Source organism: Channa argus, chromosome 3 (assembly GCF_033026475.1).
Source record: "Channa argus isolate prfri chromosome 3, Channa argus male v1.0, whole genome shotgun sequence".
NCBI lineage: Eukaryota > Metazoa > Chordata > Actinopteri > Anabantiformes > Channidae > Channa > Channa argus.
The window spans coordinates 4,741,546-4,765,459 of NC_090199.1; the positions used below are offsets into that span (position 1 = coordinate 4,741,546).

A 23,914-nucleotide genomic window follows, 5' to 3' on the forward strand; every position below is an offset into this window, starting at 1 on the left:
AAATTATGTTAAGAGGAAGAAAGTCGGTTTTATTTTTAATAACGTGACTTCTGTTTTCGCTTCCAGAACACAGGAACAAACGATCAAGACAACTTACTGTTACTTGGTAGCTGATAGATGTTCATGTACTTTTTGTTCACATTACTTAGAGTACATGCCTCTAAATTCTTGACAGGAACAACTATGAGTTTAAAAGCAGCGGCGAGTGGATTTCTCATCTTCATTCTTGTTCTTCCAGGTACTGTATATTCACATTGACACAGAGTTCTTATACAGACAACTTTGATACGACTACTAACAGTGATTCCTGTGCTGTAACAGGACATGAGAACTCCTGCTCTCACTCAGTGGGTGAGTTTCATCCATAGTCTTTTACTAACATCGAAGACTTTTTTTTTTTGTTCTACTAATTCTCTAGCATCCCTTCAAATGGCTGTTTTTAGTGTTAAGGTTGGGGGGTTTGACATTTACTGTAGTTGTGATAAGTTTAAAGGGCAGAGACTCACATTAAGTCAAGGTTCCCTCATTGTGCCTCTTTACATTCCACCCAGCGCCAACACTAAGGACGCACTCGGTGAACTGTACAGAGCTATAACTGCAGAACACACATCCCAATTCACTGTTTATTGTCGCTGGAATTTTCAACCATGCAGATTTCAAGTCAATTCTCTCCTGGACCTTGTTTACACCAACATCTCCTCAGTTACTCGGACCACATCTGTTATGCTGATTCCAGCATGCAGACCACTCGCCAAACGCCACAGACCAGTTGTGAGGCAAGTGAGAACCTGGCCTCCGGGAGCCATCTCCGCTCTTCAGGACTATTTTGCGCATACGGACTGGGACATGTTCAGGGAAGCTGCAACAAATAGCGACCACACTAACTTGGAGGAGTGTCCAACATCAGAGAATGGCTACATCAGCAAGTGCATTGATGATGTCACCATCTCCAACACTATTAACACACGTCCCAATGTGAAACCGTGGATCGAGACACCGCGAGTTCAGCTAGGTCTGCCTAATATGCTTTTAAGTTATTCAAGATTTCTGTGTTTGGGAGGCGTGCACAGGCCGCAGAGCTATGTCTGTCATTTAAGCCATCATCTCTAGAATTGTATGGTGGTTATGGGAAAGAGGCAAAATTATCTATGGCAGGAGAAGGAAATACACCTTCCTGTTCAACATACTTTTTAAGCATGTATTAACATGGCACACTTGCGGTCAGGGTTTTGAATTGCATAATCTGTTTCACTGAGTTTATGGTCAACCACACAGGAACCAGAAAACTTAGCTTGAAGGCCAGAACCAGCAATGGGCAACAGAACTAACACGGGGTCACCTGGGTAAAAAATCGATGTGACTGACTTTCTATTATAATTTGCCTTCATCTTGGATTGAGCGACTGAAAGCGATTCACGAGCTACATCACAGGCCTGTTGTAGTCGCTCTCTAAATGAACTAACGTAATCCAGGATGTTAGTTTCTGGACTAACCTTCTCTAAGAGCCATTTCTCACGGAGCAAACACAATGGGCCGCGCATAGTACGGCCAAAAACTAAATATGATGAGCTAAAACCCAAAGGCTCCAGGTGAGTTTCCCGCACAGCAAATAACAGCAGCGGTAGCCCCTCATCCCACTCACGGTTAGACTCAGTGCAGAACTTCCGAATTATGCTTCTTAACGTTTGGTGAAATCTTTCTAATGTGCCCTGACTCTCTGGATGATATGAGCTCCGTCATAACTTGTGCAAATATGTTACACATGAAATTTTCAGTTATTAATTTAGAATCAGTTGATTCTATTTCTTCAAAATGTGAAGCCCAAACCTTTACTGAATAACTGAGAATTTGCACAAAATCTTAAAGGAATTAATGTTTTTCAAGCTGGTTTTACTATTAAGTTGATCTACTGTGTGTATTATATTTGTGACAATAGGTTTTGACAGTTAAAACATTCTACAGTGTCCGTGAATGTTATTAATCAGAACACAACTATACTGTCACATTCACAGACAGGAGGATAACTTTCAGTGACCAACAGCTACTCACATGAATAGCTCAAGTTTGCATTAGGGGCTGAAAAAATCCTCTATTTTGAGCCTTTTAACTAAAAGGGATTTGGAGGATTTTGTCACAAAGACAAAACATCTGAAGAAAGTTTAGTGCTACTGACACTAATGTTCTCTGTCTTTAAGAGGTGGAAACTTAAGTTTGACTAAACAATTAGTGTTAGATTCTGAAATGTGGAAATCAGGTTTTTCACTTTTCTCTATTTGTGAAGTGCCAGTGTTGCAGAATCAGGCATCATCACTCTGAGTCGTTCCTCTGTGTGTTTTAATAGGTCAGTTTGCATCCATTCATCAACAGCCAACACAGAAAGAAACTCAGAGACTCAGCTATGTTTTTTTTTTTTTCTTTGTTTAAACTGGAGATAAATCTACAGTGACTGCTACAGTAACTGTGACTGTTTTTGTGACAAAGTTTGAAAGATGTTCTGTTCTGTGAAATGACCAGTGTCTGTTTTGGATTATTTCAGATTTTTATACTTGGTTTTGTTATTTGTTTTACAGAGTTGTTCTGAGACCCACCCTGGTTTAATAAGTTCTGTATATTGTGACAGTTTTGTTCTCTCTCTGTAGTTCCAGAACTTTTATCATGATGAAGTCAAGAAGGTGTTTAGTAAGAAAATTGGTCTCATCACATAGTGGCTCAACTTTCATTTGTACCACACAACAGTTTTACAGGAAGACAGTCTCTTTATTTATAGGTCAGGTGTACTGATGAGTTTCTTTCACCTCTTATCGTTTTCACACTTAACTAAGTAGCAATTTCACGACATAGTTAGCAGAGAGGAAACTAACCAAAAAAAAGCACATAGAGTCTGATGATTCATTTTCTTCCTCTTACTCTGCTCAGTAACACTGCAGTAAAGCTCATTTCATCACTTCATTGCACTTTAGACTGGATGTTGTTCAGCATGGATGCACACAAAGTTAAACTAAAATCAGCAGGTTGGCATCATCCACTCGTCTTCTTCTCTGGATAGAGTTCAGATCAGATCAGATCAAACATTTAAATCAGGATGTTGCTAAGCATGTTTCCACTCTAATTTAATAACGAAATAACAAAATAAAAGTCAAAGAATCATTTTAAAAGCAGTTATAAAGTCTCTAAACTTAATCCAGCTCAGAGGCCATGACATGATTATCCCTAATTTGAACATTTATTACATGTAATTCAAATGGTTGAATACGACCAAACAGTGGTAACAGACAGAGACAGAGAGAGAGCAGAGCAAACTAAAGACCAGCTCCTTTATAGTCTTCAGAGCTCTGATTCCAGATGCTAGAAGGAGAAAAAACCCACTCCCTGGCCACAGCAAACCAGACAGGGGCCATCACAAGAGGTAAACATGAGAATATAATGTAAAAGTGTTTTGTGAAGTGCTGCAACCCTCTTTGATCCCTTAATTTTGGGAGTGTGAGCTGCACTTGGTCAACAAGAACCAATCACAGTCCAATCACACACACTAACACATTACAAATAAAATAAATGACAATAAAAAAATTCTGAAATTGAAATAACATAAATAAACTTCCTTACGGCAAAGGCATCTATGGTATCATCAAATGACACCGAAAGCCGCACCTGACAGCTTGGACAACCTTTACACGAAGACGATATCAATCTGACAAACATAAAATCATCTTTATTGATCCCACAGTGGGGAAATTCACTCGTTAAGCAGCAGGAACCATATAAAGTGTAACAAGCATTTTTAAAGCATTTACAAAAATGTATTAAAGCATGAAGAAAGGGTGCCAGTCGGGGCTGCAAATTATTACTATAATTTACATTTTGTTTTTGAGGGCATGCAGCAGTGCCCCCTCCAGCAGGTGGCACTCTAGGCAACCGTCTGATTCTGTTGTTTAGTTCAGGTGTGGTTAGATTGAGGTCTGATAGTAACGTTTTATGTCAATGACAGATAATTACTCTGATAACTGAGGACAATGATGTTTGTCCAAATTAACATTTCTGCTGAGATTAATGGTCATTAGTTGTTATTGTTGGTGCTATGATACAATTTCTCTTAACTGTTTGTTAACTGAGGTCATTGTGATTGTGGTTTCTGCTGTTCTCTGTGTTACAGTGATACAGGGTCAGAATAACTGGGGAGTGACTTACACTGCTACTCACATCTGTGTCTTAGAAGGATCAACAGTGGACATAACCTGCACCTACACATACCCATCCAGAATAAATGGAAGAAGTACAACAGTTCAAACCACATCATGGTTTACTAAAGAGAAAGACAATGCACCTGTAGATCTGAGAACAGACCCAGACTACACAGGTCGAGTGAAATATTACTGTCCTGACAAAGTCTGTACTCTGAGAATGAGAGACGTGAGACAGAGAGACTCAGCTGTTTACAAGTTCAGGTTCATAACAAACCAACCAGGAAGTTATACTGATGAACCTGGAGTCACTTTGTCTGTCACAGGTAAGAATTTATTTGAATGGTTATTTGTGCACATTTACATGTATGAAATTACATTAATTACATTTGTCAGACTTTCTAGTTTATCTTTAATTTTGGAAGGACTCAAAAGGAGGAGACGGCAAGTGAAGGTGTTTTGAGTAATGAAGGTTTATTAAAAGAAAAGCAATCAACAGAAAATCAGTCCATAAGGAGGGTGGGAAAAAACACTAGTACAAACAACATAAACCAGGTTAAACAGACCCAGAACTTAAACACGCAGGAGCAGGGAGAGCAGTGTTTATACAGGGTGACAGTCCATGGAAGGATTTAGGGACAAGGACAGATGATCTGGCAGTGAGCAGTGGGGAAAGCTGGATATAAATACAAGGGGCCACAGGTGAAAACAATCAGGGTTAATGAGAAACAAGAAGCTAAAGAAACTAACTGGGAAGTGGAGCAGAGGGATTAACAAAATAAAAGCCAGGAGCAGGAAGTAAAGCTAAACAAAACTAGAGCCAAAAACGGGGAGTGTAACATTCTGTTCTTCTTAACATGTTCAGATCTTCAGGTACAGGTGACCAGATCAAAAATGTACCATGGTTCTACTTGGGCAGATGTGACGTGTCAAAGCAGCTGTTTATCTGATCATCTTTCATACATCTGGTACAAGAATGGACAGAAGATTCAGAGACAGTCAACATCTTCTTATGAAGATCACTTTACTTCTGCTGACAGCATTTCCTGTGCTGTAAAAGGACATGAGAAGTTCCCCTCTCCTTCAGTGTGTGAGTTTACTAAAATATGTCTCCATCTTGTGGTTTATTGTTGTTCTGTCTCCACAGAGGAATAAAACAACTTGCTGTATTGAACAGGACTTTATAAATCTTTGGGTCGGAGAATTCTTAACCTGCATTTTATCCACTTATTGTTGATCTAGAAGTGAACAAAGAGTCAGATGTTTGATAAAGGTTAAATTATTTAAGTGTTTAAGGTTATAAAATTAGGCTCCTCAGTGAATTTAATAATGTCAGGTGAGAATATCATGGCTAACACATAATTCAATTCACGTTAATTTAACAGTAGAAACCATCAGTGTGCAGAGCGATGCTCAAAGACAGAATCTGAGTCATTTGTCTGCTCACCTTTGTTCAGACCTACTGAAATGTCGAACATTTGGACTTTTTATGTCTGTTATGTTAACGTGAAGTTTTCCTTTTTGCAGACATACACATTCAAGTATATTGAAACATTAAGTTTTTTATCTTTCAGGTGTTCGTGGTGAATCCTGCAACAGAGTGATTTACACTGACAGAAGAATCTGTGCTGTCAAAGGTTCATCAGTGGACATTTCATGTACTTACACCAGTTATTATCAGGTCAAATCTAAATTCTGGTTCAGTCCTGAACGTAGTCGTCAGTGGCAGAATCTCTCACAGCCTGAGGATCTTAGTAAAGACTCCCAGTATTCAGGTCGTGTTCAGGTCTTTGAGACAGAGACAGGTGGCTCCACTCTGAGAATCACTGACCTGAGAGACACAGATTCAGCCCAGTATCACTTCAAATTCATAACATGGGTCTTTGAATGGAGGAGCAGTTTACCTGGAACAACTCTGACTGTCACAGGTACTGATCAGTAGAAACTGATGTTATACTTCATATACAAAGAGCAGTGTCTGTGTTATGTAGCTGTTCTAATGATTATAGAATAATTTATTTTAATAAGTTTGTGTACTTTAAAAGACAGCATGACAGTACTGATGATAGTTATTTATGTAATTTATCTGTGTGTGTACATGTGTTTCTGTAAAGATCCAGATCTGCAGGTGATAGTCAGATCATTTTCTACCTGGACTAAACTGAAGTGTCACAGCAGTTGTCGTCTGCCAGTTGATTCTTCCTACATCTGGTACAAGAATGGAGAAAAAATGAGAGAAAATCGAGAAGAAATATCAATATTTCCTGGAAACTATTATACAGACAGCTATTCCTGTGCTGTCAAAGGACATGAGGATTGTCCTTCTCCTTCAGTGTGTGAGTTTACTTCTCTGTATTTCTAACCGAATGTCAAGTTGTAATTCAAAGTAACAAAGCAGCAAGTAGTTTTTAATATGGATGTTTTTAAAAAAAAAATTCCTTAAACACTTTTGTTCAATATTTTCTTTGTATGTTTATTTAGATATTTAAATTTCTTAGAAATTATTGACCATCAATGAGTCACAGTTCAGCCTGATGTCAGGTTGTTCCAGTTAATTCAATGTTCAAATTCAATGTTTTAACAAAAGCTGATTTTTCTTCCTCCAGATCCTCCAAAGCTTCCCTCTGTGTCAGTGAGTCCCTCTGCTGAGATAGTGGAGGGTAGTTCAGTGACTCTGACCTGTAGCAGTGATGCTAACCCAGCAGCTAATTATACCTGGTACAAGGAGAATGAAGTAATGTATCAAGGACCAGAAGGTATTTATCATTTCACCTCAATCAGCTCTGAGGACAGAGGGATCTACTACTGCAAATCTGAAAATGAGTTTGGATGGATCAACTCTTCATCTCTAGTTATTAATGTCCTGTGTGAGTAATAAAGTGTAACTCCAATGACTTAAATCAATACTGTACCTTTTGTGAACATAATTTTGAGGAAAATTTGGTGAACGCATCCTGACAAAGCTACATTTTGGTAATTAATCACAATACAAAAACATCTCATCAGTCACCTCAGGCACGTTCCAGGCACATGTTCATATTGATGAAATGTGTTTAAATATTATGTTCCAGATCCTCCACAGCTTCCCTCTGTGTCAGTGAGTCCCTCTGCTGAGATAGTGGAGGGTAGTTCAGTGAATCTGACCTGTAGCAGTGATGCTAACCCAGCAGCTAATTATACCTGGTACAAGGAGAATGAAGACTCACCAAAAGCTTCAGGACAGATCTTCACCATCACTGACTTCAGACCTGAACACAGTGAGAATTATTACTGTGAAGCCCAGAACACAATAGGACGTCAGACGTCTGACTTATATTTTATCGTTCAGCCAGGTAAGATTTAGCATTAATAAAGTTTAACAAACCTTCATCCTACTCCAGCATCTTGTTGTTTAAGTCCTGTGTCAGATGAAAATAGTTCACATTAAAGTGTAATTTGTGGCCCAGTCCCACCACATTTAAGTTTACCCTCAAAACAGAGTCTTGAGGGGCACTGGATGAAATATCTTCCTTTCTGTCCTTCAAGACCCCTGTACATCATCAGTGTGCTGAATGAGCACTCTGTGCCCTGTCAAACCCTACAGTGTATAAACACAGGGAAACCTCTGTAACACTGTTCACATCCACACACACTAACTTTACTGTTGCAGTCACTAAACATTGTTACCAGTAGTTGATAGAAGCTCCTTCTCTTATCCTGCTCGGCTGCACTGCTTTTAGGGCAGTGATGAAATTCTGAAAGTAATTTTATAACAAATATGATTCTTTTTGCTCTGTCTTGGTTTGGTAGATGCTCATAAATCATGAAAACATTAAACTAAGGTAACTGTGTGGTTAACATGATTTGTACAGGCCAGGTAACAGAGAAATACTCACATTTATTGTACTCTGAAACCCCTCTGTTTGAACGGTGGGGGAGCCCAAAACCTTCACCCACTTCTCCTTCAACATCTTCTAAATGGTTCTACTTTGTATTTACAGATAAATCAGTAATAATGATGAACATCATCAGGTTGACTCTTGTGGTCCTGATGTTGATTCCTCTGCTTATTGTGAGTCTGTGGATGAGGTAAAATAATAGAAATCCACCTGTTTTATTACTGTGCTTTTATTTCTATTTCATCAAGACATCTTTTAATTTTCAACCAATAATTCTGTTTTGTTAAACTTTATACTTTGTTGTTGTCACTTCTGGATTCAATCCAGGAAGAAGAAAACTTTAAAGTTAAAAACTGAACAGAATGAACATGTGGAGCTGACAGAGGTGAGACAACATCCATCCATCCATAATCTAGACTGTTTATCCTGTGTACATTGTAATGTGTTTATCAGAAACCAGTTTATGAATGTGTTTTGTTATCGATATCAGGTCATAAATGTAGAAAAAAATGGATCAGATACAGTGAAATCTTTGTCCTTTATTCAATACAAACTCAGCAAAACATGTTAAATGTAAAATTATAACATTGATGTGCAGCTTTCATGAATAACATCCACATAGTCTCATCTTTTCTTGTCTCCCCATCAGTCAGACTAGTCCCGATTTTAAGGACACTTCAGTCCTAAGGTCCATATCTGCAGCACAGACACACCACAAAGGAGAGCAAGGAGACCTGGATCCTATTCTTTGAACGTGGCTTAACAAATCCAAGATTAAATGAGTAATGCAGGATGTTTTAATCCTGAATCAGGTTATTGTGTTACGCTGATTCTATGAACCCACTTGACAGATTGATTAGAAAAGGTTAATAAAAAGGTAAATAACTACATACTTCATATATAGATGATTGATATTCAGACCTTTTGCTGATGGACATCATCAGACTGCAGCCAGTGACAGATTAACCTTTTGCTTTATTTAGATTTGCACATTTGTTTTCATCGTCCCCCTGATTTCAGTGGTTAGTGCCTGTTAAAAATGGAGCATCCACACTTCCTGGTCCAACATGATTTAAATCTTGTTCCCACTGACTAAACCTGAGAATAAACCTGCTACTGAGTAGGTCTGAGATGGCAGATCTGTTGCTGGACTCACAATCACACCGTGATGTTGGAAAAGCCACCAGATTCAGGATCAGGTTAAATCGTCAAAATGATCCAGCTGACCTGTTAATCCACGTCCAAAGAACGGTGCTCTGGGTTTCAAAACCAATCAGGGTAGAACCTCCTGCATGAAAGAAACAAGTCACACATCACACTCAGATTCAGTCTTCATAATAACCAGCCCCTCACCTCAATTTGTGTTATTTTCTTTAGATGTAGATGCTGTGGAACCAAAGGCAGAAATTATCTGATGGAAAGAGAAATCAGTTGCATGTAAAATAGAGTCTGTGGAGGATATTTGGTTTATCGTTTGGTGTGAAGAAGTCTGATGAATTTAAACATCCTTATTTCTATCTTCTGTTTTGTGGTGACAGAGGAAAAGTGAGTTAATCAGGACTTGAACAGTGGAGAATGAATGAAACTGAACTATATTTGAACTGAGTGCTCTGGGTATTTTGTATTCTGCTCCCATCACCAGTCTATTATTCCCTTCCTGAATATACAATGTCTTCACCAAATCATTTTCCTCTTATTTCTTTATGTTTCAGCACAGTTGTTTGTATTGTGAGTCAAGTACAAACTGCTTTTTGTGAATGAATTCTTCCTCATTATAATAATTTATGTTGCTCTCTCCTTTATGCATTTTCATTCCTAATGTTGTTCCAGCTGTAAATTGACTGAACACACCTGATCCAGGTAATCAGTAGTGGGCAGGTCAGGGATTGGTGGAAATCGAGTATGGCTGCGGCGCCCGAACCTGGAAGCAGCGTCTCTGATTTATTGTATCATTACTTTTTATTGTTGAGCGTTTCTGTAATAACATGACTTTTCCCACTGAAGAGTAGTGAAAAAAGTTATAAATAAAACAAACAAACAAAAAAGCTGGAAATGTTCCCATTACTTTGATTTGTATCAAATGTACGTTGATGAGAACGTCATTGTAACATGTCAATTGTGTGCAGGTAGTCAAACTTTCCACTGCGAGTACATGACCTCAAACCTCTTATTACACTTATTAACACAGCACAACAATGTAAAGCTCGTGCAGATACACCTCAAGAAAGATGAGCCCTCTGTGGCTGCAACGGGTGATGTAGCTCTTCAAACAGCTAAAACTGCATTTTAATCATTGACGGCAGCTACAACAAGCACCAGAGAACTACTGAAGCTAATGTTGCCCATTTCCACTGTTTGCCCTTCAACAAAATAATGGAATGAGTAATAAGTGAAGTACTAATATACATTTTGAATAAAGTGAGGAGTAACAAGTAATGAAACATAAATCTGCATCAGATTCTTGACCAGTGTTCACTTGCTGCCTAATTTATCCAACTCACTTCCAGGTTCCATTGTAACGAGATAATCAATGTTCTTCACGTCACCTTTTAGTGGTTATAATGTTATGGCTGATCAGTTGAAAAAACTATATTCACATTTGCTTTTAGCTTCATGCTGTTAATGACACACAGTATTATTTTATCTTTGTTCAATTAGCATATTTAGATTTCACATTTCTTGCATCAGTCTTTACATGTTTGATGGTTTTGTAGCTCGTTTTGCTTTTTGAGACACTGAATTCTACTCACAATTCAAAGTCTCAGTTTCTCTCAAGTCTTTGTAATTGTCTCTTGTGTTAGTGGGATGTTTTAATATAATGGGTTTGATACTAACAGGCCACATGACTTCATTATCACACCCTCTTTACTGAAGAAGTTATATTTATGACACCTACACATCTTATTCATCATGTATGTATGTGTGTAAAGAGGAAGGAAGTTGGCTTTATCTTTAACAACTGGACTTCTACATTTTAGATGAAAGTCTGTGTTTAGCTCATTTAATGAACACACACTGGTTGCTGCACTAGTATGTTAAGTCTCTAAAGTCATAGAGAAAACATGAGAAGCATCAGCAAATGGATGTGTCGTCCTCCTTCTAGCTGTTCCAGGTACTGTACATCTCCATTTATACTGTAAACTGTAAGATTTAGACAGGAAGCAGCCAAAAGTGCAGTGTTTTAAATATGATTATTTATTCTCACACATTAAGATTTGTGATTTGTTTAGTGAAGTGATGAAGTGTGAACCTGCTGGTGTCGTCTGGTTCTATTTAGCAGCCTAACATTTGTGGAAGAAGGGGGAAAGTCTGGTTTAGCATCAATCCCAAGACTCGGGAGTAGAACACTGTACATTTTCCTGTTGGAGAATGAGGTGTGAGCTTTGTAGAGAACCATATGCACTTGTTAGTTGTGGGCAGTTATCAGCACTGTGTTAACAGTTTGTCTGTTCTTTGTGCTAAAAGTATAAAGATAAAATAATGCTCAGTAACTTTTTTAATCTCATATTTGCAACATTGCAAATATGCATCAAATGTCTGATAATATACAGCTAAATATTAAGTCACAGTACGATGTACTAAATATAAGTCGATGATGAAGCTATTTAATAATACATCAGCTTCTTTTGTAAAATACCTGTATGTAAAGTACCAAAAGTACATTCAGTGGTGGATACTAAACTGTTGCTTTACTGTCCTCTAGTTGTGAAGCTTCAGTGTTGCACAGTCATCACTCTGTCTGCTTTAGAGGGTCTGTTCACATGAAATACAGGACAAATGATGTCTTTTACCATTAATAACTGTTGTGTGTGTGTTTGTGCATTTTGCCAGATGGAGTTTTCAAATATCTGATTTGCTGCAGTTTATCAACCAAACCACTTAAATCGGCCAAAGTCATTTTAAAATCTACATTAAATCACCATTTTGTGTTCAATCGAAATCCTACCAATCTACTTGTTCTGTTTGTTAAATGATGATGTTTAGTATCTCACAGTGTTCTGCATTTCTCAACAAACAACCATTTAGCAGCTTGACCACAGAGGGACTGAAGAAGCAGAAGGAACCAAGAGATTATTTACGCGTCATAACTTCTCATAACCAGCAGCTTCATTTAATTTTATAAATATAACAAATGGTGGCTGTAGCTCAGTTGGTAAAGGCAGTTGTCCACGGACCACAGGGTCAGTGGTTTGATCCCCGGCCCTGGCTATATGTCAAAGTGTCCCTGGGTAAGACACTGAACCCCTAACAACCCATTCCCCTCCCCAGCTGTGCAGTGCGAGTCCAAGCCCGGTAGAAATTGGGGAGGGTTGCGTCAGGAAGGGCATCTGGTGTAAAAACTGTACCAAATCAACATGCGGACAATGATCCGCTGTGGCGACCATGAACTCATGGGATAAACCAAAAGGACAAAAAAACAAATTATCACTTTTTGAAAAATTGCAACATATCTTTATTTACTGACTTCTTTATTTGGGATATAAGAAGGATATGACATCATGCATAGGAGATGACAAAGAGGATGGGTCAGAAATAGGCTTTGGCTTCAGACGGCTCCATTTTGGTCTCACTTGAGATGACGTCAATCATTATATGTTAGAGCACAGATTAATGATCTGTTTGATGGTTGTTCATTTAATTATATACAGTTCAAATAAAGACTAATGACTGAAGGAATGAATGGAACATTTTGCTTAGTGAAACTGCTTCATGATTCACATGTTATAAGTTCCCTGATTGGTCTCGTGGCTCTTTATGGGCTCTGTGTTGCACCACGACAGTCGTCCTGTGCAGTTATAGAGTGAATGAAGTTTTATTTTTATTTAATTTTATCTTTTTTGTAGATAAAAAAAACAAAAAAACTGCTTAGTGCATCATGTGTCAAATGATGCATCATTGTTACATTTGTCCTGATAAGTTCACCAGTGACATAATAGTACTTTGTGTATCAGACACCAAACTGTGTCCAAACAGAAAAAAGACACTTTTCTCTTTACATGCTTTTATCTTAAATTCATACAGGATGCACATCAGTCAATCACAATTTGCAGCATATGAATAGGAAATGTCACATTTTCATTTGATCATGAGTTATTTTAGAATTATTTTAAAAGATTATCTGCAGTATAGGGAACATTAATGTTAATTAACATTAATAGTCCAGTTAAAGTGTCAGAAATTAAACAATGACATGAAAATCAACCCGTCTCACTCTGTGATATAAATTCTATACTTATATGTAAAAGCCTAAAGTTTAGTGTTTGCTCTTCATGCTAAATAACGTGAAGAAGGAAGTGTGATGTTTGTCAACAGCCTGATTTCTATCTTCTGTTCACTGGTGACAGAGGAAAGACATTTTAGAGACAGAGTCCTTCTCTGTCTGAGACTGATGTATTTCCTGTTTCTGTATTTGTCTGCTAACATGTTTTATTGTCACACAGACACATGAGAGGAGCAGCTATGAGTTTAACAGCAGCAGTGAATGGATTTGTCGTCTTCCTTCTCTCTGTGTCAGGTGCTGTACATCTACATCTGCTGCTTTATAATAGAGGAATGTGAGGAAATTCAACAAGAGTTGTGTGAATGTCCTCAATCACAGATGGTTTAGTGGAAAAAATTACTGTGCAAATCTCAAGTTCAGATTGTTTGTGACATTTGGTTTTCGCTGGTAATAACTGGACAGTTTTCTTCTTGGGACATTTATTACAATCGTTCTCAGGGAACTGAATGACTGACAACCTGAAGAAAAGTATTTTACTGTAGCCACTTATCTTGTTCAGGGTCTTGGGGGGGCTGGAGTCTATCCTAGCTGTCATCGGGCGAGAGGCAGGGTATCAGACAGGTTGATGATGTTCAATGTTGTTGGTGGTTATGACCCACAGGAAGGATGTGAGTTAGATGAAGTGATGCAGAGCATCAACAGAGGTGAGAGAGTGGTGATTGGTGCAGATTTCAATGGACATGTAGGTGAAGGGAACAGTTTCTTCCACAAGAGGCAGGAACATAGGGTGATGTATAAGAGCGGAGGTAGAAGCACTCAGGTGGACTAGATCTTGTTTAGACGTTGTAATCTGAAAGAGACCAGTGACTGTAAAGTATTGGTAGGGGAGAGTGTAGCCAGACAACACAGGATGGTGGTGTGTAAAATGACTCTGGTGGTGAGGAAGATGAAGACGACAAACGCAGAGCAGAGGACGAAGTGGTGGAAGTGAAAAAGGAAGAATGTTGTGTAGTTTTCAAGGAGGAGCTGAGACAGACTCTGGGTGGTCAGGAGGTGCTTCCAGATGACTGGACCACTACAGCTAATGTGATCAGGGAGACAGGTAGGAGGGTACTCGGTGTGTCATCTGGAAATAGGAAAGTGGACAAGGAGACTTGGTGGTGGAACGAGGAAGTTCAGGAGTGTATACAGAGAAAGAGGTTAGCTAAGAAGAAGTGGGACACTGAGAGGACTGAAGAGAGTAGACAGGAGAACAGGGAGATACAGCGTAAGGTGAAGGTAGAGGTGACAAAGGACAAACAAAGAGCATATGAGTTTACACTTCTACTGACATCTGTGCTATAAACGGATCAACAGTGGACATAAACTGCACCTACAAATACCCACCTGATCAAAATATCAGCGTTTTAAACAGAATATGGTTTACTAAAGGACCTGATAATAACCCTGAGAATCTGACAACAGACTCACATTACACAGGTCGTGTGAAGTTTCTCTGTGATGACAAAGTCTGTACTCTGAGAATCGCAGACCTGAGACAGAACGACTCAGCTGTGTACAAGTTCAGATTTGAAACAAACCAATCAAATGGGAAATTTACTGGTCAACCTGGAGTCAAATTGTCTGTTACAGGTAACATTTGTTTTCCAAAAGGTTCATGTGTCTGAAATATTTTCCTTCGTGTATGAATGAAACCATTTTTGTTCTTTGTGCACATTCAGCTCTCAGTGTGCAGGTGATCAAAGCAGCATCATATCCAGGTTCTAACATGGTGGAGATGCAGTGTCACAGCAGCTGTGATCTACCTACATACATCTGGTACAACAAGGGACAGAAAATTGAAGGACAAACTTCTTCTAATATTTCCGTCAGTGTTCATGTTACACACAGTTTCTCCTGTGCTGTAAAAGGACAAGAGACGTTTCCGTCTCCTTCAGTGTGTGAGTTTCCTCAACACTCTTCTACTAACACACCAACACCTGCTGTTTCTAAACCACTGTATGTGTGTGTGTGTGTGTGTGTGTGTGTGTGTGTGTGTGTGTGTGTGTGTGTGTGTGTGTGTGTGTGTGTGTGTGTGGAACCCTGTGTTATTTGATGATTCATTGTAGGGAGTTGAATTGAAAATCAGATTTTTTTCCCATAAGATTTTACATGTCTCTCATTTTTAGTCTTCACTGCAAAGTCAGATTGTAAACTGTAAAATACGATGTTTCATCGGAAAATGTGTCCTGGATATTAGCAACATCATTAGTGGAGCTGGTTGTATCCTTTAGCAGCAGTGGGTGGAGTCATTCTTTGGTCAAGAGATTCATACAGTTTCCCCATTTTTTTACCTTTCTCATTTGTTGATCACATCTGCTTTATAGATCTGTGTTTGTCATTAACAAAACCAACTCTATACATTCAGATGGGCCCATACACACATTTTCAATTCATTTCAATGAAAATAATGTAATAAAATCTACATCATTGCTGTTTGTTTTGTCTCAATGGTGACTCATATTGTGCAGGGTTCTGTAACATTATTAAAATGTTTTTATTTTATGTTCCAGATCCTCCAAAGCTTCCCTCAGTGTCAGTGAGTCCCTCTGCTGAGATAGTGGAGGGTAATTCAGTGAATCTGACCTGTAGCAGTGATGCTAACCCAGCAGCTAAATATACCTGGTACAAGGAGAATGAAGACTCACCAAAAGCTTATGGACAGATCTTCACCATCACTGACTTCAGACCTGAACACAGTGGGAATTATTACTGTGAAGCCCAGAACACAATAGGACGTCAGACGTCTGTCTTATATTTTATCGGTCAGCCAGGTAAGATTTTGCATTAATAAAGTTTAACAAACCTTCATCTTTCTCCAGCGTCTTGTTGTTTAAGTCCTCAGTGTCAGATGAAGTGTTTGAGCTGAAACAGTGATATACTGTAAACTTAATAACATTTTAATTTTTCTCTCAGACTCCTGTACATAGAAGACTTAGACATACAAAATGCTTTTTGTTGATATTTTGACCAACAGCATCTTTTTGCCTTGTGCAAGGATTGAATGCAGTTGTGCAAACTACCTGTGTCATAAGTCACATGTCCTCTCAGGGACAATTAAGTACATCATGTCTTATCCGATCATCCTCAAATACTGCCATAACTTTGTGAGAGGTAAATCAGTAACTGTCACCATGGCCCACAACACGACATTCCAACTGCACTCAGCAGAGAATCGATCATGGCTGTATTACACAGACATGCACCACAGGGCTGGACGTCATTAATAAAACACTGCTCCATGTTTTCTTATGATCAGGGATATCAACAGCTGGAGTAACCGCTGCTGTTCTCCTGCCTCTTCTCCTGGCTCTTCTCATACTGCTCTGTGTCTACGTATGGATTAGGTGAGAAGCTCTGTTTCACTAAATTGTTGTTTATTTAATCACTGCATGTCAGATTTTCACAATTTGTTTCTTCTAATTAGGAAAAAGAGAGTTTCCAAAGAATCATCGGAGCCCGAAGAGAGACCAGACAAAGGGGAACAGGTTTTTTTTTTTTTACTTTTCTCAACATGTTGGTTTCAGTTCACTTCAGCAGAGGCACTTACAGTCTGTTGCTGAAGTACTTTGGTGTTTGCAGTGTCTACCTGATCAGGGACAGACAGAGGAGCAGGACAACCTTCAGTACGCCAGTGTCCACTTCTCTGAGAAACAGGCAGATGCTGTTTACTCCAACATCAGAGCAGCTCAGCCCTCCAGGCAGGAACAGGAAGTGACTGAGTACTCTCCTCTCAGATTTATCAGGGACAGTACAGCTCCAAGGTGAGCAGCCTCTCACACAGTAACATCACTTAATAGCTTGTACATGTCCCTCACAGTTATATATCATTGTTGGGAATTATTGTTTTGTGTGTGTTCAGTTGGGAAGTTGCATTGGTCAAAACTAAAGTCACATTGTCAAAACTCTTGTGAACCACACTGTGAATTATTTTTCACACAAGAACTTTTTCCCATTCATACATACACATGGACTTTCAAACCAGGAATCTGTCTAAAACACATGATGGCAAACAGTGTGTTTCTACAGTAACCATATTTAAACAATGTTTAAACAGTGAAAATAATAATTCCGGCAGAAAGCCTGCCCAGGTTTTCATATGTTCACCATTCATTTTTTATTAACTACTTTTAGTAAAGTGGTAGAAGGGTTATGATCTTCATTGCTACTGTAAGTCAGGACACCCCTCATCCCTCATAGGGAGTTTTAACAAAGTGTCTTCACTACTGATCAAGGCTTGTTAGCAACTGAAAAAAAGCTGTAATATAATTTCATGCTACATTTTCAATATTACTTTTCATTACTTTCCCCCCTCAGATTTCAAAGTCAGGACACTGAAGAGAATCCAGCTGCACTGTACAGCACCATCAACAAAACCTGATCAACCCACCATGAAATTCTACCCTGTGTTTAAACTCAATGTGTTTTATAATTTCACTTTCTACCAGAAGTGTCAAATCCTAAAGTATGTGGGCTGGATAATGGGACAGGCAGTGCAGATGGTGAGGTTTTAACAAATAATTGTGAGCTAGAAAAGCTGGAAATTACATCTCACAATGTTGATTAACTTGATCATTACATTTTGCTGCATTTGTACAACACGTTTTCTCTTCCAGTTGTACTTTTGAGCTTGCACCAATTTCTATGTGGCTAGTTCAGGCAGGAAAACCACTTATGTTAGGATTAGAAACAAGAGATAATGGTATTGATATATTGTTATATTATTAAAATGTATTAATAAAAACGAAAATTAATGGTTATGTTGACCTGGTGCAGAGTATGAAGGATTTAAACAACTTAAACTCTAACAACAGATGATTTGAAAACCTTTGTGCAAAAAATTTAAAGCAAATGATTCAAGTTCAACCAACTTTGAATGTAGATAGTTACTAAGTCTGTATAGTCCATAATCAGTTTTTAAAAATAGGCAAAACCCTGATTTTGGTCGTAAAAAGAATTGAGTAAAACAACCAATTTCGCCATTGGTTTAAGATCTGTTCATTGTATCGCTCATTCTCTTGTCCATCAGAAATACCTGTTGTGATTGGCAGCAGGTGCGGAAGTGAGATAAAAGGGGCGGGGACATGACACGGAACGCAGTGTAAGACTAGTGAAGAGTGATTCGTGGATGTTAAGGCATTTTTGATAAGCTTGGTTATGAGGGTTGTGCTATTATTATATACTTTGAACAGATTAAGTCTTTTTTCCACTTGTCTGCTCCTTAGTGTAACGTTTAGAGTTTGTGCTCGTGGCCATTTCTCTGCCTTAGTAACAGCTAAGCTAAGCTAGGTAGCAGTGAACATTTGCACGTGAGTTATATTTCGTGTGGAAGCTGATTTTATTAATTTATTATATTTGGGGGATATGTCCAGTCTAATATAATTATTCTTTTTAAGCACATTCTGTAGCTAGTTATTTAAATAACTGCAACAATAACCTGCATTCGAGCAAGTGGTTATGTACTGTATTCAATCCCTCATACATCGATCCACGGTGTCTTAAGGTGAAATTGTACTTCTCAGTCGATACACGTAAACCTGCGTAGAGACTGAAATAATGGCCCTGACACACACACCTACAGATGTAGCCATTGAAGGGTCATGGTTTTTGGTGGCCTTCCTTCAGGAAAGCAGTGTGTTTAATGCAGAGAAAGGCTCATTAAATCCAAGCTGCAGTTCATCTTTCCAGCCACCAAGTGTCCTCGTCCACAGTACTCAATCCTACTGTGGATGCAGTAACAACTTCTTGGTGAAAACTGGTTTTAAATCTGATCTGTCACACAGCTGCTGTCATAACCCTGTGTTTATGTTGACTCTGTCACGTGATGTGATGGACATATCATAGATTGTGAAGTTCATAAGCAACTAAACCAAAAAATAATTTTGAAGGGCTCATTTATTTGGATTATAGCCCACTGCAACATGTCTTTAATGAGGGAATTGATACATTTACCCACAGATTCATCACCTTTAGACTCTTTTACGTTCATTGTACGGTGAATATGCTGAATGATTTTATGATGGTGTAGATTTGTTGGATAAGATGTTAAACAAGCAGCTTTTTGTAAGAGCAGAGAGGCAGAAAGGAGACATCATCACCATGGAGAGATGTCTGCTCGTCTCTACATCAAAGTCCGACCACATTTCAATCAAACAGAAACTAACACAAAGTGGCCTGTACGAGTCTGAGTTTTAAAAACTATCCATTGGCCCATTTTATGAATTCGTGGCTTCCCACAGGTGGGAGCCTTTTCCAGGTGAGACTAGAAAAAATCAGGGCAGGTAACCATGGAGATGGTCTCACACCTGAGAGGTGTGAAGGACGACTCCATTTAAATATGACAAAAACCAAACCTCTGCACTATTCTACTTTTTCAGCGCGATCAACTTGTGCCACAAACTTGCAACTGTACAACAGACAGTAACTAAAAATAAAAATCTATTTAATATTTCAACAGGAAGCTGAGAGTAGAAACCTCCATCACCTCACATGTTGGTTACAGCAGCTCGTGTTCAGTCTGTTCTCATGTATATGTACACAGGGAAATCAGGTTACAAATGGCTTCAAACACAGAATATGAAGTAAATTAATCACATCAACTTTTGAAATGTTGTTTCATTGCCCTCTAATGGCGAAGTGTCACTTTTACAGATTGAGGTCTCGTCACTCTGGGAGCTCTCGGCTCTATCTGCTTTAAAGGATCAGACAAATGTTGTCTTACGTGACTAATAGTGTGTGGATATGGAGATTAATATTATTATTATTATTAGTAGTAGTAGTTTATTTTGCTGTACACTTCAGGGGAAGTATTTCAAATAGCTTATTCTTAAATTATATTACATACATAAATAATATAGATCATCTAATCTATACCAAAGTCATTAAAGTGACTTTTAATGATCATATCACCATAGTGTCTTCTAACAAAGTCCTGCAAATCTACTTGTGTATGTCACAACGATGTTTCATTATCAGTAACAGCATCTGAGTTTCTGCATTTCTGCTTTTCTCTGTAACTATGTGAAAACTTGACCACAGAATGACCAAAGAAGAAACAACCTATTTTTTTCTCACCTAATTAATGCTTGAATAAGTGTTGAAAACATAAACATAAAAACAAACAGAAAAAAACCCCGAAAAAAAACACAAAATCCAAAAAGTGTTTTCAGTCTTTCCATGAACGTGTAAAGTGATGGGCTCTGTGATCCATCATGACAGTAACTTTATTCACTCTGTCACCGTCTGCAGTTATAGAAAGTAAATAGAGCATTTGGTTTGTTTTTGTGCAATATCACACATTGCTCAGTGCATCATGGGACTCAGCCCACAATACAGTTAAGCACAGTGATGTAAAGCAGCTGACGTGTCAAAAGATGTGTCTTCGTGGCTGTGATGTTTTCTGCATCTGCCCTGTAATGTAGACCACTGACAAAATACTTTTTGTTTTTCCAGACACTAAACATCTGATGCAAGTGTTTTTTACCTCATCATCCATTGTCTATAACCGCTTATCCTGTTTAGGGTCGTGGAGGTGCTGGAGTCTATCTCAGCTGTCTTTGGTCTGGTCTCCAGCTGATCTCAGCGCAGCACAGAAAGACATACACAGACAGACAACCATTGACACGCTACAGGCAATTTAGAGTTATCAGTTAACCTGACACATGTCTTTTGACTGGGGGAGGAAACCAGCGTACCAGACAATCCACGCAATCACAGGGACAACATGCTACTGCTCCATACTATCTCCCACTCTGTACCCTACATTAAATACTTTTATGTTTTACAGAAAAGTTTAGTTTTGGCATTGTGGTCAACATGCAGGACGAAGTCTGATGTGTTTCAACATCCTTATTTCTAGCTTCTGTTTACGTGTGACTGAGAAAAGATCTTTCGCTGTTGTAAGTAGAGCTGTAAAGTGATGTGACTGATGCATTTCCTGTGTCATGTTTTTTTCTGCTAATATTTTCTATTGCCTCTAGAGTCACACAGACAAATGAGAGCAGATTGTTTCAACAACAGCAACACTTGTCGTCTCTGTGTGTCAGGTACTCTACATATACATTTCATTGCATCAGAAAGAAGAACAGAAAAATGTAAGAAAATACAGGACTTATGAACAAACAATGGATGTTTGTTGGTGTGTATTTTGAAAAAGTTCACTATAAATAGTCCGTAAATGTGTAGTTCAGGTTGTTGTTAAGCAACGTGATGTTCTGTGTTTGGGGTTTTCCTGAATTTTATGGACCCTACAACAAAAATAACCGAGTTTTTCTACGTCTATTTTGTTTTTTGGTACCATTACTTAGACAGCAGTACTTCAGCTATTGGTCTTTAGTCGGAACAACAGTGGTTCAGTGTGAAGCACAGAAGCAGTGGAGAAGAGGAAGAGTTGCTGTCAGGGATTTGTATAGGACCCAAAAGCAACAGTGTGAGAGGGATGTGAAATGCGAGTTAGTTTTATTTTGTAAGAAATAAGGATTTTGTAACTTAAATGGGGTAAACAAGGAGAACAAACCAGAGAAAACAGTTATAAGTTAGGTATCAAAACTAAAATCACTCCTAAATAGAGGACAAAATTCAGACTTCGGACTGAGTACTACAGAGGGAAAAGATAATTGGGGCGAGTAAAAGAAAACAGGACAGGCAATAACAAAAAAATTTACTAGAAAACAATTAACAAAAATTGTTATCAGTTGTGAACGATAATCAGTGGTTAAGCTGGATGACATGAACAGGAAGTAGAAAAAAGGGCTACAAAGCAAAACAGGAAGTGGGCCAGATCATGGCAGTTGCTAGAAAAAAGAAAGGGAACCATAAAATCTTGCAAAATGTGTTAATCTCTCAGACATCATCGTGAAATCCAGTTTTCAGCTTGTTAGTCAGTTTTTCAGTCTGTATTTTGGGCTGTGAATGAAAACCTTAGAATAGACTAATGGACATTCGTAGCAATCTACAGAACTCTGCCTGTAACTTGGCCATGACCTGAGGGTCTCGGTCAGGGACTATGTTGCAGGGGAAGCCATGGAGATGGAAGATGGGCTGGATAATGACTTTGGCAGTTTATTTGCCAGGAGGTTTAGGAAGGGAAATGAAGTGTTTTCTAAAATGGTACAATTCAATCTACTACCGTAAGGATTGTGGTATTTTCAGATGAGATTGGCAAAGCAGTCACAAAGGATGGAGAAGGCAGCTGGGGAGTGTTTTGGAAGTATTGCCTTGGGCACATTTTCGACATTGAAGAATTCCAGGGTGTCAGATTTTTATGGTGTGCTACCTGAAGCCTTGTTGGGCCATGAACAGGGCACATGGAATCCCATTTTGACATTTTAGGTTTTTGTGGTCTATGAAGACCATGAAAGGATATTCTGCTCCTTTGAGCCGGTGGCAGCCTTCTTCTAAAGCCAACTGAACTGCCAGTAGCTGCCTATCTCCACATTTGTAGGGTCCATGTTGATGTTTCCCAAGGTAGCGATAAAACCAGCAACAAATGTTGGGTGAATGGAATTTGTCTTGCTTGACTTTGATTCCTTAACACTTTGCCCAAACCATGCAAGTTGTGTTTGTTCATTAAAAGTGTATGAATTGAAACTTTTTCCTTGTGTAGTTTCAATACTGCCTGACCTCAGAGTTTCCATACTCATAGTAGTACATGTTTTTAGAAATAGTTTAATACTATCATTTTGACGCATTTATGGTTTTCACACTTTACTCTGCTCCAAGTTAATGACAGAGTAAACAAAGTGAGTCGCAGACACAGTTTAATGATCACTGTTTCTTTTTTCCCTATTCAGAAAAGTCCACAGGGCTTCATCACACATTAGACCACTGTCATATAGACTGTGGCATCATGCAGCACTCTCTGTTTCTATTGCACATCTCTTTGTTATCATCACCCTGATTCCAAGAACTGAACATTCGTAGTTTGTTTGACTTCCTGGTCTGAAATCGTACAAATCTGTGACATTTGATATGATCCTTAGCTTGGAGTTGTTTTTTGTTTTGTTCCTTGGTCTGCCCCGATCTAGTTTACACACACACACACACACACACACACACACACACACACACACACACACACACACACACATACACACATAGACACACACACTGAATTACCTGTTCTCCACCGTACCTGCTCTGTCCCAGCACTTGGGCCCAGTCCAACTGTGCTACAGTAAGATCAGGTTTTTATTTATCATTAATTTTGATACTGTGAGATCTCATTGTGATGTTTCCATGCTTTTTATAGTCACAAGTAGCAGCCGTTTTTCTTATCTGTAGAGTTAATCACAGGTACTTGCACTGGTTTGACTCATGTCTTTATTTTTTTCACACTTAATTGTGCAGCAACTTGACGACAGAGTAAACAAAAATAACACAGTGTCTAATGATAATTGTTCCTTTTTGTCAGTAAGTTCTTAGACCCAAAGCCTTCTCAGTATTTAGCTACACCTCCATACTGTGTGACGTCTCCTCTCTGATTTCTATAGAGATCATGGTCACAACTTTATTTATATAAATGTGAATGTGAATATATAAACGTTTGTTGGGGGAGAGGAGGAAATGAGCTCAGTGCATCAGTCTAAGGCTATAGCAGC

General features: G+C 38.6%; 2 protein-coding genes across 2 annotated transcripts in view; both read left to right on the forward strand.

Moving 5' to 3' along the window:
• LOC137124630 (sialoadhesin-like) overlaps positions 1 to 10,414 on the forward strand; it is a 31,588-nt gene extending 21,174 nt beyond the window's left edge. Inside the window, exons 9-19 of the mRNA XM_067499733.1 lie at positions 118 to 238; positions 322 to 351; positions 4,151 to 4,504; positions 5,044 to 5,268; positions 5,753 to 6,106; positions 6,293 to 6,514; positions 6,785 to 7,045; positions 7,250 to 7,510; positions 8,159 to 8,246; positions 8,384 to 8,441; positions 9,434 to 10,414. Of these exons, the coding sequence (XP_067355834.1) occupies positions 118 to 238; positions 322 to 351; positions 4,151 to 4,504; positions 5,044 to 5,268; positions 5,753 to 6,106; positions 6,293 to 6,514; positions 6,785 to 7,045; positions 7,250 to 7,510; positions 8,159 to 8,246; positions 8,384 to 8,441; positions 9,434 to 9,439 (1,980 nt within the window). The 3' untranslated portion in view covers positions 9,440 to 10,414. The remainder of the gene's footprint in view (positions 1 to 117; positions 239 to 321; positions 352 to 4,150; positions 4,505 to 5,043; positions 5,269 to 5,752; positions 6,107 to 6,292; positions 6,515 to 6,784; positions 7,046 to 7,249; positions 7,511 to 8,158; positions 8,247 to 8,383; positions 8,442 to 9,433) is intronic.
• Positions 10,415 to 15,317: 4,903 nt separating this feature from the next.
• LOC137124683 (B-cell receptor CD22-like) lies at positions 15,318 to 20,813 on the forward strand. The gene is made up of 5 exons (XM_067499775.1): positions 15,318 to 16,090; positions 16,576 to 16,663; positions 16,744 to 16,804; positions 16,899 to 17,080; positions 17,634 to 20,813. Exons 1-5 carry the CDS (start codon positions 15,808 to 15,810, stop codon positions 17,695 to 17,697), a joined length of 678 nt encoding a protein of 225 aa, XP_067355876.1. The 5' UTR covers positions 15,318 to 15,807; the 3' UTR covers positions 17,698 to 20,813.
• The last annotated feature ends 3,101 nt before the right edge of the window (positions 20,814 to 23,914 follow it).

Bases quoted from the DNA above. Each gene is read 5' to 3' on its own strand.
- LOC137124683 (XM_067499775.1), top strand. From the start codon at position 15,808: ATGTTTTTATTTTATGTTCCAGATCCTCCAAAGCTTCCCTCAGTGTCA. The intron at 16,664-16,743 runs GTGAGAAGCTCT...TCTTCTAATTAG, and splicing joins TGTGTCTACGTATGGATTAG to GAAAAAGAGAGTTTCCAAAG. The intron at 17,081-17,633 runs GTGAGCAGCCTC...TTCCCCCCTCAG, and splicing joins AGGGACAGTACAGCTCCAAG to ATTTCAAAGTCAGGACACTG.